Below are 14,312 nucleotides of genomic sequence, written 5' to 3'. Positions count from 1 at the left end.
TATATATATATAAATAATTTTCATATGACTTTGTTATATTTTTTTTATAAATCACTTGAATATTCATAGAGCGATCATTGAATATTCGTAAAGCGATCGTTTAAAAAAACGTCATCATCGTTGGACCAGAGAGAAATCTGAAAAATTATGCCGGCCTTTTTCCTGTTATCGTTGAAAACACTATCGCCTATCCGTTTTCTAACATTGTCGATAAAATCGTATCGTCGAAAGTGAACGTGCTACAGCCACAGGATAAAAATGTGCCGACTATCCATATGGAGGGACAGTCTTCTATCTTGTGGATATTCAATAGATATGTACACATACTTTAAATATATACATAGTAGAATTTTATTGAGTTTATAACAAAAATAACAGATTATTATGCATAAAAAAACGATCTATGTAATACATGGACAATACATAAAGATTCATGTGTACACACACACACACACACACACACACACACACACACACACACACACACACACACACAGAGGATCAAATTCCATCATTTACAATCATTAGAAACAAGGGATGTTTCAAGAAATATTTGGACATTATTATCAAATTGTGCATAAGCTAAATTACATATAACGATGTTGAATGGAGTTATAAATGATTGATGTATGATTGTCGCTAGTTTGTAATATATTTACCAGATTTTCAAGTGGTTTTAGGTGGCACAAGCACTTACGGCTATACAATTCTATCATCATAATATCAGTCCAATGACTTACATAGTCAGATGCATTGTAACACATAGCCATGCATTTCAATCGCGATTGATAACACCTCAATAAAGAAAATTACCTAAATCTTTTTCCTTGTCACTTTCATAAATAACACCATGTCTGAAATACATAAAAAATATTAATGCAAGTTAAATGACAATTCAGCTACTAATATTTTTATAACCTACTGGCAACAGTATAACATTGTCCCTAAAAAACATTTGTATAATTAACATATGAAATACTCACTAAAAAATACAATCAGAACGAAAGCTATCATAAGCCATACCCAGCATCTCCATTTTGAGTTCGTATGCTCTTCTAACTTCAGGGATTCCTTTTTTAAATTAATAGCATTTACATCAGTCAATTTGTCAGACATTTCCAGCATGCCGATATCTTTTTTTATGATAGCACTAGCCGCTAATGCATGTTCCTTCATAGTGCTGGTCATAGAGAGCATATTCTCAGCGATCTTCTCCTGAATATTACGATTATACTTCAAAATAGCGTCCAGATCTTCATCCTTGATATTAGAGCTTGATAATCTCTGTCGTATACCATCCTTATTTATTTCTGTAACATATAATGAGATTTAATGTCGAGAATTATATATAAAAATCTATCTTAGTTTTATAATTAACACGTTCTATACTGCATGAATCACCAATGATGTATGATAGATTTTCTGTTCAGGCTGAGTTATGTTCAGATTCTCATTTGACAAGTGTTATCTATATATCATTCCTTGTTATTCATTGAATGTTAAAGAAGGATAACACTTGAGTGGATAACTCAAGTGGGAATCTGATTGTGCCCTTGTTTGATATTAATTATAAACAATTTTGATTAATTATAAACAAAAAGAACATAGTTATAAAATAATTTTTTTTATATAATATATAATTGTAATATATTATACATATTGATATATTAGGTCTTCTTTTTTATAATAATTTTTGTAATTTTTTTATGAAATACATGTTATTTAAACCCTCCGTGAACCAAGTGGGATCTGATATATCCCAGCAAGATAAATTTCTATAACTTTTTAAAAAGTACCGCGCGCATTCATTGCCGCGGTTTCATGCAACTGAAGAGTGCGTTGTTACTAATAATACTAAATTATAGTATATTTATGATAAAGTACAGTATGGGGCATGAGATATATTCACATATGATCCATATTGATTTTCCACCTTCACGGAAAGTTAATAAATATAACAAACATAAATGCCATGAATCATCGATAAGCTACCCGCTATAATCAAGTCACTTAAAATTGGCCCAGCATGAGATATATATATATAAGTTACCTCTGTTGTTATGAAATAATTCCGCCCGTAATTCCCGATTGTATTTAGCGACAGTCTTCTGATGTATTTGCGTTGTAATGTTTGTACTGGCGGAATTGTTAGTGGACATTGAATTTTTCGATAACAATTGTGCGGCAACCACTCTCTCCACTGGATTTGACAACTTCATTGCATTTATGACTCCTTTTAGAAAATTTATCCGCTTAATGTAGCCCATCATGGTATCCTTGGATGGTTTACTATAAATTCAATTTTTTAATATTACACAAACATCTTTAATATTGCGAATATAATAATAATTAGATATAATTTTTAAAATGTGCAGATCGTCTTAGACTGCACAAGTGCAGTTAACAGTGAAATCCCCAAGTTATTTTAAAATGAAAATCCAAATCTTGAGGCTAACAGTTTTAAAATAAAAAATGTTTAAAGTTTACCATTGAAATTACCTCATTCTTAAAAAAATATCACCTTCTCAAGGTAAAGTCCAATTATAGAAATTCGAATGTATAGACATAGCACGATGAAGGTGTGAATTATCATTTATATATAATATCTTTGACAGTTCGGAATCATAGGCCAATTAAAAGAGAAGAAAAAATTTGACAGTTTGATATGTATCATTTTTTTCAATAGTGATACTCAAGATTTATTCTTGTTATTATTACCAAAATATTCAATGTTTACTTTTATTACTTAATAACTTGTGTATGAATATAATCAAATTAAAAAGCAGTTATAAGAACAATCTGCAGAAGGTTATCTTAGTATCAAGAATACTGATATTTAGGAACATTTTCACTGAATGATGTCACATCTGAATTTTGACAATTTCAATGATCAACTTTAAATTTCTTGTTTAAAAATTATAACTTTGACATTTTGGATTTTTTCGTTTCGAAATAATCTGTAGACTTATTTTATAACTCTTAATATTAATATTATTATCACTCAACAGCTCGTTTATATATTAACAACAGTCGTTAAGTTAAGTCTACAAAAGAGTTCGCTATTAATTATTCAAGTTTGAGAACATTCTGCATATTTAATGTGACCAGATATTTTTGAATCTAAAGTGGGAATGTTATTAAGAAAGGGGGAGAAAAAAATATATAGATGTAAAGATAAATATTAATAACAATTTATTTTTAAAAAATAATTCAATTATTTGTAATTATGATTTAAAATTATCTGCTTTAACAAGATTAATAAATCCTTAAGAAATATACATAAAAAAAATTCTCTCAACTGAAATAATAATTAATTCTTATTATTAATATTGCTTTTAAAATTAAACTCAAAGTTGAGTTTTTTGTTGTCCACATTTTGTTTATTTCAGAAAAAAACTCAACAGTTAAGATATTTTTTGGAAGCAGTTCATATTGTATTTCATAATTTGAAAAGATTTATAAAATATTTTTGTTACTTTTCTACTAAAATTGAGATACTTAATATGTTTAATGAGACAGAGGAACAAGTATTTCAAAAGTAGAAATCATGTCCTGAAATCATTTGAAATATCTGGTTACATTATGTATATACTATATTCTAATACGTAAGTATTAATAATAAATAATACATATTATATTTTATAACTAAAATTATATTACTTTGGTGAAGTCTGCAGTTTGTTCATCATGTCATCTAGAGAAAGTATATACTGAAACAAAGAATTTATATAAACAAAACTTGTATAATCAGCAAGTATTTATAGTACAATATAAATATTATGTATGTAGCAAATTTTATGTGTGTGCTATTATAGATTATACATAACAAATTTCTATATTTTCTAAAAGTCAGTTTTATATATATTATATATAAAAATAACTCAACATACATATATAAGCATACATTGATTCATATAAAAACAAGAATAAATGCTATAATCATCTAATGAAATTATCTCAATTACTTTTTACTTTAAGCAATTGTATGAAGTTATACTCATAAAACTTTAACTGTAACGTATATTAAATAAAAACATAATAGAAACGTAGAAATAAGAAGTAGCTCGCGCACTTTTTCGAGCTTCCAGTCTTGGTGTGGATCATCCTTTGCTATTAATTCGCAGCGTGTTAGAAGTCGCTTGACATTGATTTCCAGCCTGGTCATTTGAATCATTTGGCATAAATTTGACTTGATGGCAAGGAAAGCTTCGTGCTCTACAATATTCCGTTCAACATATGTCATGTACAATATTGCCAACTCGCTGATAGAACAAATCTCTAAATTAAGAATATAGTTTGCATTGCTTGAAATCTCTACAATTTTACTGTAAATTTCTTATTATTGGGTTGTCTGGAAAGTTCGTGCTGACTAATCTATATAATTTAATAAATGTATACTAAAATTTAAATCTTGCGTTTCAATTTTCCTTCAAAATAGGCACGAACTTTCCGGACAACCCAATATATAAATTATGGGTTACATGGAGTTACAGAATAGCCCTGCTGCACTTCCGGATCCAGAAACAGAAAGAGAAGTATAGACACGATTTTATATGTGTTGTCAGCAATTGTCAGTCCATATAAGATCTATGGCGGTACACGGTTCGACCCAGTTTGACCGGCTACCGATAATTAGTACTCCAGATCACCATCGAGGGAGTTGGTTTCGTCGGCGAGACTAGGTCGACTGGGTGTCGGACTGATCGGACATCATCGGACGAGCAGCCGGAGCAGGGCGAGGCTGTTGGCCAAGGCTAAAGGAGCAGGAGAAGAAAGAAGATATTGATCAGAAACGATTAGTAACGATCAACAGCATCAGCTGTTGCATAGACGCACACAACGCAATAGTAACAAAAAGAATAACAGCTGTATTGTCGTCAGTCATCATGGGCAAACGAAATAGCGAGGATTTGGATCAGGATGTACAGGAGCGGATGCTTAAGGAGGATAGCACCGCGAAAATCGCAACTGAGAAGGATGAGAAGACCACCGAGGTGAGAATCTCCTTCGTGTCGATCATCTCGCTTTTATGCTTTTCGATTTCTGAAATTCTAATCTAATTATTTAGAATACCTCCATCCGCTTCAATTTTCATGAAATTCGGTTCGACGCGTTTTTGTATGAAACGAAAGAACCTGGCGGAAAAAAAGTCGCTCTGCCTCTTGAATCCGAGATATTGATTATTAAAGTTGACTTCAGGTTAGGAAATTATCGTAGCCATTAAAAAGATTCCTTCTCTATTCTTGGCTGAGTTTTGGCCCTCACACTAAGCTTTTTGTTTCATTCTTGTTGTTTATTAAACAAGGACAATTGATTCACAAGCGTTATAAACGTCTAAGCGAATGCAGCCTATTATTCGTATTCATAGATCACAGGCCTTATATTTAAGATTTCCTTAAATTTATCTTTAGATATTCTACGAATTATTTCATTGGCTGCTGAGCATCTAAAGAAAAATTTAATAAAGAAGTTCTTTAAGACAAGTTCTGATTATGGCTGTGATCAAAGTCTTGCTACAAATGCTTTGAAGCATTTGATGGACCAATTAGAAGAAAGAATTGTACAAACTGACCAATTAAAAAACGTTTCAAAAGCATTTGCAGCTACCTGTACGGTAGTCGCCTGGGCTTCGTTATTTTCGCGGACATTGCATCATCTTTTACAACTTCGGAAGACAGGAGTTTTTATGCGATCGTTTTATGATTGTTGAGATTGAATCATTCTCTTAAACTAAAAGTATAATCCAATCAGCGCAAAGAAAACTTACAACGGTTGCAAAATAAACCAAAAAAATTTTGCTGAACAAAGCCATTAATATAAGAATATATGCGCGAAGAGTTTCCGCTCCGCTGCCTCCGCAAAACCGAAGGCAATTTTTAAAAATTAAATCTTGCTTTGCGTGCTAAGTTGAAAATGAATTCCATATGAGTACAATTCTTTCACGCATGACAAGAACAGAGAAGGATCTTTTTCATGGCTGTAACAGTTTTTCTAACTTGAACAGTTATCACCTAGTAAACGAAGATTGAAATGGATTAAACTGGATTCAGATTTTCAGAAATACGGATTCATGTTAAAATTAATTCTTTTCAATTCTGAATGCATTTTTATTCATTTATAGGATATTGCATAGAGCATATCTTTATGCCTTTCCAAAATCCAAAAATAATATTAACATTTTCTGTGCATCGTGAATACTACTCAATTCAGAATTGTGAATAGAAAATACGATTTTTTAAATTCAGTTAAATTAAAAAATAATATCAGCAATTTCTGTGCAATCTGCTTAATTCAATATTCTGAATATGAAATGCAGTTTTTCAATCTAATTGAATATAAAAAGTTTTTATTTAAAACTTGATCATAAATGCTACTTAAATTATTTAAAATTATAGGAAATTTTTTATTTTTTATTCCAACTAAGTTCAAAAAAATTATAACGTAAAAATAATTGAGCTGTATTCATTTGTTTCTCTTTGATTTGAGAAGTAAAATGAATGATCGATGTGAACACAAATTAAGTCGAACAAGCTCGAATATTAGACTAACCATGCGACATCGGCCAAGAGATTAAATTATTCAGCACTTACCCAATATTGTCTCATAGTAATATAAATTGTTTATACTTTATTATGTCTATTACTATGTCTATTAAATGATGATATTTTTATCATATCTATATAATTTCGTTACTAGTTTAGCTGGTTGTAATTGAAGTAGAGAATGAATAACATTTTACTAATTGAAGAAATACCGGGTATTGTAGAAGATTCATAATCCAGAGGAGTCCCAGGTTCGAATCCCATTAATTTTTTAATATCATTTTTTAAATATCAATTTGAAGTAATTAATTTCAGATATAATTATTATAAATGTCTTAGGAATAAAACTTGTAACTCTTAAAGATGAATGTTTTTTTTTCGAATATTCGGTGTTAGTTCGGATTCAATCCATTTTCATGGATTTAAAGTACGCATTAAAGAAATTTTAATCCATTCTCGTTGGCTGGGCAATTTTAATGATTAATATTGGTTTATGAATCAGAATGACACCACGACACTTCTTTCTGCTAGATTCTTTCGTTTTATGCAAAAACGCAAATGAGCCTAATCAAAATTGAAGTGGCGGGGATGTTCTGAATAATTACTCCTTCCCCCTTCCCCTCACACACACACACACACACATACGCGCGCGCGCGTATATGTATAATACGCGTGTAATAAGCAACTGATCGTAGTGAGCTCATCCCTCGTCAGTGCTCGTGTCACTTATTGGATTATCTCTGCTTATCTTCTATACTCGTTCCGTAATTCACTATTTTTCCTGATTATTCAAAAACTAAACTAACAGATGAAATGGCAAAGAAAATATTATCTTAGACCTTTGTCAGTGTTTCAATATCAAACATTCTATTATGGTTGCGTTATTCACTGAATCAAGGGGTTCAAACCTCTTTTTTAGAAAAATGTGAATAAATTTTGCGCCTCTTGCACTTGATGCAGACAAGACATTCCAAGTTAGTCCATTCTATTAATCAATTTAAAGATTTTTATAGAACTATAATGGCTCGATAATTTGACCAACATCCAACATCCCTTTAAGAAAATTCTCTATTCATCCCTCTGCGTACTTTTAAAGTTAGCTCGGATTCTCATATGAACAATAACGCTTTGGAACATTGATTGATGAAAAAATAGGTGATGAGGTAAATTTTACTCTCACGTCTGGCTTTTCACTAATCAGAGTTCGATTAAAGCGCTGTTGTTTGTATTAGGATCCGAGTTTATTCTTCATCTTTTTTCCATAAATTTAAAAAAAAATTTTTTCATGTTTTAAATAATTGTTACATTTAAAGATCTTAGGTCCGGTTGTTCCATGGTAAATTTTACTTATTAGATAAATTTGGCAATCTGCGCATGTGATTAGGTAATCTTGCTACTTATCCAACAAGTAAAATTTACCAAAAGGAATAACCAGTCCTTATTCTTTTGAGCATGCCAACTGGTTATGGAAAAATATATAGTTAATAAAAAATACGTAGCGTAGAGATTGACTACTAGAGTCTACATGATGGATTATATGATGAAATGTAATTTGTAATGATTTCGATATGTAATTTTTATTAGTGCGCTGAAGATGAAGGCTAGAATTATAAGATATTGAGTGCTTTCCAGCAAGGACACAGTCAGATAGAGTCAGACACAGATGAGTCTTTTCATCCTTGTTTAACGTAGGCAAACAAGAATGTAATAATTCACTACACTGTGTCTGACTGTATTCTTACTGGAAAGCACCAATTATATGTAAAGCACTAATATAAATGCATAACGTAAAATGAGACGCGTCACGGGCATGCGATCGAAGACGGCCGTTGATAGCGTGCTCCAATAAGGATAAACTGCGGTACCTATTAAATAAAAAAGTGTAAAAGAGTTAGAGTATAAAAGAATAAGAGAATAAGACAGCTGAAGTTTATCAAAAACTCAGCCTAAGTTCCATGCGGAATATTCGAGAATACTTGGAATACAACGACAGTTTAGAAACATGAGAAATTTTCTTACCGAACGCCAATCAATAATACGTTTTGCGTGAATACGTGTCTATAATATTCGCAAGATCTAATTCGATAAGTTATTATAGTTTTCTTACTTTAAGAGTAATAATTTTTAGAAATTTCAAACAACGCGAACAGTCTAAATTGTATTTATTATTGTATATATTTTTATTATATTTATACTTAAAACTTTAATCAGCTCTTTAATATTTTGAAAATCAATTACCATGTTAGTCTGATATATTGAATTATATTACAATATAATATATTTATAATTATATTATAAATTTTCTTTTGATATATTTATAATTATCATCACTTTATAATTATCATATTTATAATTATCATTATTTTTTTTATTCTCTATTTGAGTTATTTCATAATATGCTTCTTTGATAGGTGAAATTTATCTCGGAAAATGGCGACGCCAAAATCGATATTGAGATGGTGAAGACAGTGTTCTCTGGAATGGGAAAAGAAGAATTGATGAAATTTGCAAACGATCCGTTCTGGGTTAGATTGAGATGGGCCTTGTTCATTTTCTTTTGGCTGATATGGGCAGCTATGTTAGCTGGTGCCATAGCCATCATTGTAATGGCACCAAAGTGTTCTGCTCCTGAACCGAAAGAACTGTGGGAGGAGAGCGCAATTGTTGAGCTAGATGTCTCAGATGTTTTTAACAATGACTTGACAGAACTGGAACGTACACTGAGCGATTTGAAAAACCAACATATCAGAGCTATTTCTCTCTCATCTCTGGTGAAGGAAAGCGCAAATGGTATGTATACACTCAAAAGTCACACTTTTATCTTCCTAAAATATATTATATTAATTGTAATCTTAATTAATATTCTTATTTTTTCATGGTAGGAGAAGTCATAGATTTTAAAGCCATCAAACCAGAATTAGGAAACATCAGTGATTTGGAAAATCTTATTAAGATAGCAAATGAAAAAGATCAACAAATCTTCTTGGAATTGGATCCTAACCATTCCTCCATTAATCATCCATGGTTTAAACAATCTGTAAAAAGGCAGGATCCATTCACGTCCTATTATGTCTGGGCTGATGGAATAACCAGCTCTAACAGCGGAAAAGAAAGACACCCTCCGAATAATTGGGTTAGTTAAGCTTCTCTTTGACAAGTAATTCTCTGACACAGAAAGAGAATAACGCATATTAAATTAAAATATGCTTTTGCAGTTAAGTATATATGGTGAATCCGCGTGGGAATGGAATGAACAAAGGGGTCAATATTATCTTCATCAATTTAATAAATCGCAACCTGACTTGAATTATAACAACCCAGCAGTGGTGGCAGAATTTGAAGTAGGTTTTTTCGCGTTCTACTTTAATCGATCAATTTACCATATCTTGATTTATATTTTATGTCCTATTTATTTTAAAGGATATCTTTACTCATTGGCTTAAATTGGGCATTAGTGGTTTTCGTTTGGCAAACACGCAATATTTAACGGAAGATCCGGATCTGCATGACGAATCCAGAAGTATTCTTCCCGTTGAACCGAACAATTATCAATCCCTGGTACACATTTATACACGCGATCGTTCAGAAAACGCTGCAGTGTTGTCAAAGTGGCAAAAGATCGTTCGTAATGAAACCGCTGGCAAAGGGTATGCTTGTTCTTAATTTTGTAATTAGATATGACATCAATATTTACTAACGTGATGCTATTATTTATAGATTATTTGCATTGCAAGATGACATCCGTGCAGATATTTTGCAAGTTTATAACGATAAGACTACGATTGATCTACCGCAGAATTCACATTTTCTCACTACTGCCAATGCGAGCATAAACGCGACGGATCTGCTTAGGAGCATAAGACAATGGCTTGCGGTTACATCATGGCCTGCGTGGAACGTAAGTTAGAAATAACAAGATTAATTTTATCACATAATTTTAAAAATGTTTGTAATTATTATATAATTTCAAGTTGGATTGTGTGTGTGTGTGCGTGTGTGTGTGTGTGTGTGTGTGTGTGTGTGTGTGTGTGTGTGTGTGTGTGTGTGTGTGTGTGTGTGTGTGTGAAATTCACATCGAGTTATTGAGGCATTAAAGATCCAGACTGTATAAGACTTTAATTTCTTAATTGTATATTCACATTATGATCTTAAAGATACTTTGTTTAATATTGTTTTAAATCTTTGATTTTTTAAATATATTTATTTGTCAATCAAAAATAGGTGAATGGCAAACAGCTTTCCTTGAGGCAACGCATGCCTAAAGAAGTCGCCGATAGTATCGTATTAATGACCATGTTATTACCGGGTACACCAATTCTTCGAATGGACGATGTCATGTCCGCAAAGGATGCTTTTGCGACCTTGTCAAGTGCCCGAAGTGGTCTAACATTCCTCCATGGGCATGTGACGCTCAGAATAGTAAACGGGACAGTCTTTGTATATACGAGGTAAATAATTTTTCTTTAAATTTAACAATTTATTTAAAAATTAATATATAATATGTGTGTGGTAATCATCATATTTAAGAATTTACATACATTTTAATCAAATCGAAATATAAATGAATGAAAGTTAAATATTATATTCGCGAACCATTTTTAGAAGCCTTATGGACAACAGAATAGTATATATATTATTAATCTAATTACTATCGATTGGAATTTTGAAAACATTAATTATTTCAATTTGTTTCTTAATTTTTTTAAAATTTTATTTATACATAAGAAAGAGTAGAGTATATATTTATACTAAAAAAAAATATAAAAAAATAGATTTTAATTGGATAATCAAATTCATCTTCATGTAACATACACAACACAATTGACTTATATTCAGTTACTCTTATTAAACACAGATCAGACACAGTGAAAGAAATAAAGAAATTACGGATTTAAATCTGAAATCGTGCATTCCAGCTATCTAGTTTCTAATAGGTTGAAATTATTTCTTGTTTATTATTCTTTATTCTATTCATTGTGTTTGAATTCTTAAAAATGTCTTGACCCATATTTTCACAGTGCTTTTAGCGACATGTTTTGCTTAATTTGTATCTCGTATTGAATAGTACAATTATACGATTGTACAACTTCATAACAGATAAAATTAACGGATAAAACTCTTCAGCATTTTTGATATTGAATAGACTTAAAAATGCGAGGTAACAAAAGTGCTTTGCTCACATAATAAATATATTATAATAGACTACTAACTAAAGAATTTTTTTTTGTTCCACGCTTCCTTATATTCGATACAGAAGTTGGTGAGTCCACGCAGTATTAAATAATCGTATCGCAATTACACTTTGCTATAAAAACTTGACTGTAAGAATATAATAAAACTAATCAATGGCAAAAGTTAAAAGTGTATATATACGAGGTGTGACTCATATATATGTACTATATATATATATATGAGGTCCATCTTTTTCGACTTTCAAATTTTTTCGGCACTCTTTAGAATGATTCCAATCCATAAAAAAGTAATTCCTGTCACATTTCAGCTCGGACAATGGGAATTTATGCAGACATAACAGCTCGTTAAACATTTGAGTTTTCTTACATTATATTAATAGCATTGATTTTTAAAGTGTATTTTCCATAAAAATCGACTTAAAAGACTTTTTTTTTTTAACATATGTGTCTTTTCTGTATCATTTGAAACCTCATACTCATATCTCATTTAAATAATTAGGTGAATTGTTGTCATTTAAACAATTAAGAGAAACACAATGTAAATTAGATCATAGATCGATATTCATAATCGATTCTTATATTTAACACCATCTTATGTACTTAAGATGTTATAAGATGAAATCAATCCGAAGACCATATTAGCCATCTTAGACGTTACTTAAGACAATCTTTAAATAAGAATGGACTATGAATACTGGTCAATCTTAAATTTTTGATCGGCAGTATACATGATTTCATATATAACTTATATTTTATATTATATATATTCTTCAACATATTTTGCTATACTTAATCAAAATACGAAAGTATATCAATAAATATGTAAATTAAATTTATAGGCTAAAAAGTGGCAATCCTGGATATCTCGTAGTGTATCAGACTGGGGAAGAACTAGCCACTATAAATTTATCCGGAATACCGCGAATATCGGAGGAAGTCAGTGTAGTTGCGCATAGTCCTAACTACGTTCAAAATACGAAAGTTATGAAGTAAGAGTCTTTTTAAAATTTGTAAAAAATCTATTTTATTACTTTATCTATTTAATAAGTATTTCTTCCATTTTAATACCTATTACTTTATTTTAATACTGGAATTTTATCGCTTTTGTAGGATGAAACTGCCGTCGGATGCTGTACCCATATCGCCAAAAAGCACACTGGTTTTAACATTTGTACCGAAAGAGGAATCGTAATCAATCCAATTATAATTAAATCAATCCAAAAGGTTCAAATTATGAAAGCAATCAGCTATATATGATTGCGTCATTATTATTTTGCTTCAATATACGAGACTGATGAAAATAAAGTTGTATGTCAAAACGATTATGTAAAATTAAACTGAATTTTAATTTAAAAAACAATAAAAACTCGAGATCCTAAAAATGTGAAAAAATGTTTAAAATGGATTATGAGCTAATAGTAAATTATATATCATTTTTATTGGTCTTGTGTCATCAGAAAAATAAGATCCACTTTCAGGAAGCTGAAAAGAAGGTATAACCTGTTCAGTACTACTGTTACTTACTATTCATTGCCTTCATCGTTAGAATCGTTTAAAAGTGTTGAAGACATAAAAAATGTCTTCAATGTACTCTTAAATTTTATTCTTGCATTTGAGTGTTTGAGATTATATAATTTCAAATTTGCCAATTAGTATACAACAATAGCGACAATTGGTATACATCTGTATTATAATAATACAGTTAATTAATATGAAGTATTTTTTCGTATTCAATTTTCAATTAACTAATATTATGGTTTTTTTCTCCATGGCTGGTTAAGGATACTATTATTTCATTCGTGTTTTTGTCGTACGACAAATGTGTTCAGGATAGAGAGATCCTTGGATCTCTCTATTTTATAGCCAATCAATAAGCTTGAAAAATTTGTCATACGATAAAAAGACATAGACAAAATAGCAGCTTAAGTATCACATATAAGGCGTGTTCAGAGAGACATTATTCGTGTCATTCTATCCTTATTTTATGTCTAATAAACGATGAAGATAGTCTGATCAGAAATAGCGCTAATAGAGTTTCCCTGAACGCACTAATAATAACATATAATATTCCCCTTCCGTTTGTGAGACTTAAATTATATTATTATTTCTCTCAATGTTCTATATAATTACATATAGAGAATGTATTTAATGTTATAATCTAAGTCATAATCCAGAATAAAATGGGCGTAGTTATTTCTTGTGCAAAATCTTCATTCATTCGTATATTGAAACAAATTATAATGTGAAAAAAAATTTTACTTGAGTTATGTACTCGTGTCATACCCTAATCATTATATCGCGTAGCAAAAGAAATGTATCTCGATGTATATGAAATATATACATATGTAGCAAACAAATACAAAAATTGCTAACTTCTTTTAGGAGCTCTGTACCTTAGTAAAAAAAAGATGATAGAGAACGATAGAAAAGAATCCTATCGTTTGAAATATGGAATCTGGTGTTCGCGAATTCATTGATTTGATTCAAATCTTATTAGGAATCTTGTACAAATTTTGATAAAATATAATAAGATTCATATCTGATCAATCCTGATGTTCGCGAGATCGACGATAGAAAA

The 14,312-nt window shown here is 30.6% G+C and overlaps 2 protein-coding genes across 7 annotated transcripts; one reads left to right on the top strand and one right to left on the bottom strand.

Annotated features, from left to right (window-relative positions):
- Positions 1-60: 60 nt before the first annotated feature.
- LOC108686617 (vesicle transport protein USE1) lies at positions 61-4,792 on the bottom strand. Of its 5 annotated transcripts, none has more exons than XM_018192018.1 (6): positions 4,482-4,792; positions 4,073-4,278; positions 3,661-3,710; positions 2,051-2,289; positions 984-1,310; positions 61-854 (listed from the first exon to the last, which is right to left on the bottom strand). In XM_018192018.1, the coding sequence occupies exons 2-6, from the start codon at positions 4,241-4,243 to the stop codon at positions 814-816; spliced, it is 828 nt and encodes a 275-aa protein (XP_018047507.1). In that variant the 5' UTR covers positions 4,244-4,278; positions 4,482-4,792; the 3' UTR covers positions 61-813. The 5 variants fall into 5 exon arrangements, with proteins under 5 accessions (XP_018047507.1, XP_018047509.1, XP_018047508.1 ...); XM_018192020.1 differs by having other exon boundaries at positions 4,073-4,215; XM_018192019.1 differs by having other exon boundaries at positions 4,492-4,792.
- LOC108686616 (maltase 1-like) lies at positions 4,716-13,424 on the top strand. Of its 2 annotated transcripts, XM_018192017.1 has the most exons (9): positions 4,716-4,994; positions 8,954-9,332; positions 9,425-9,675; positions 9,758-9,883; positions 9,963-10,189; positions 10,260-10,440; positions 10,764-10,990; positions 12,574-12,723; positions 12,845-13,424. In XM_018192017.1, exons 1-9 carry the CDS (start codon positions 4,887-4,889, stop codon positions 12,924-12,926), a joined length of 1,731 nt encoding a protein of 576 aa, XP_018047506.1. In that variant the 5' UTR covers positions 4,716-4,886; the 3' UTR covers positions 12,927-13,424. The 2 variants fall into 2 exon arrangements, with proteins under 2 accessions (XP_018047506.1, XP_018047505.1); XM_018192016.1 differs by lacking the exons at positions 12,574-12,723; positions 12,845-13,424 and adding an exon at positions 11,797-11,821 and having other exon boundaries at positions 4,801-4,994.
- Positions 13,425-14,312: the final 888 nt, after the last annotated feature.

Source organism: Atta colombica, unplaced genomic scaffold, assembly GCF_001594045.1.
Source record: "Atta colombica isolate Treedump-2 unplaced genomic scaffold, Acol1.0 scaffold187, whole genome shotgun sequence".
Taxonomy (NCBI): Eukaryota; Metazoa; Arthropoda; class Insecta; order Hymenoptera; family Formicidae; genus Atta; species Atta colombica.
Note: the sequence above shows the minus strand (reverse complement) of the source record. Positions and strands in the feature narration are given on the sequence as shown.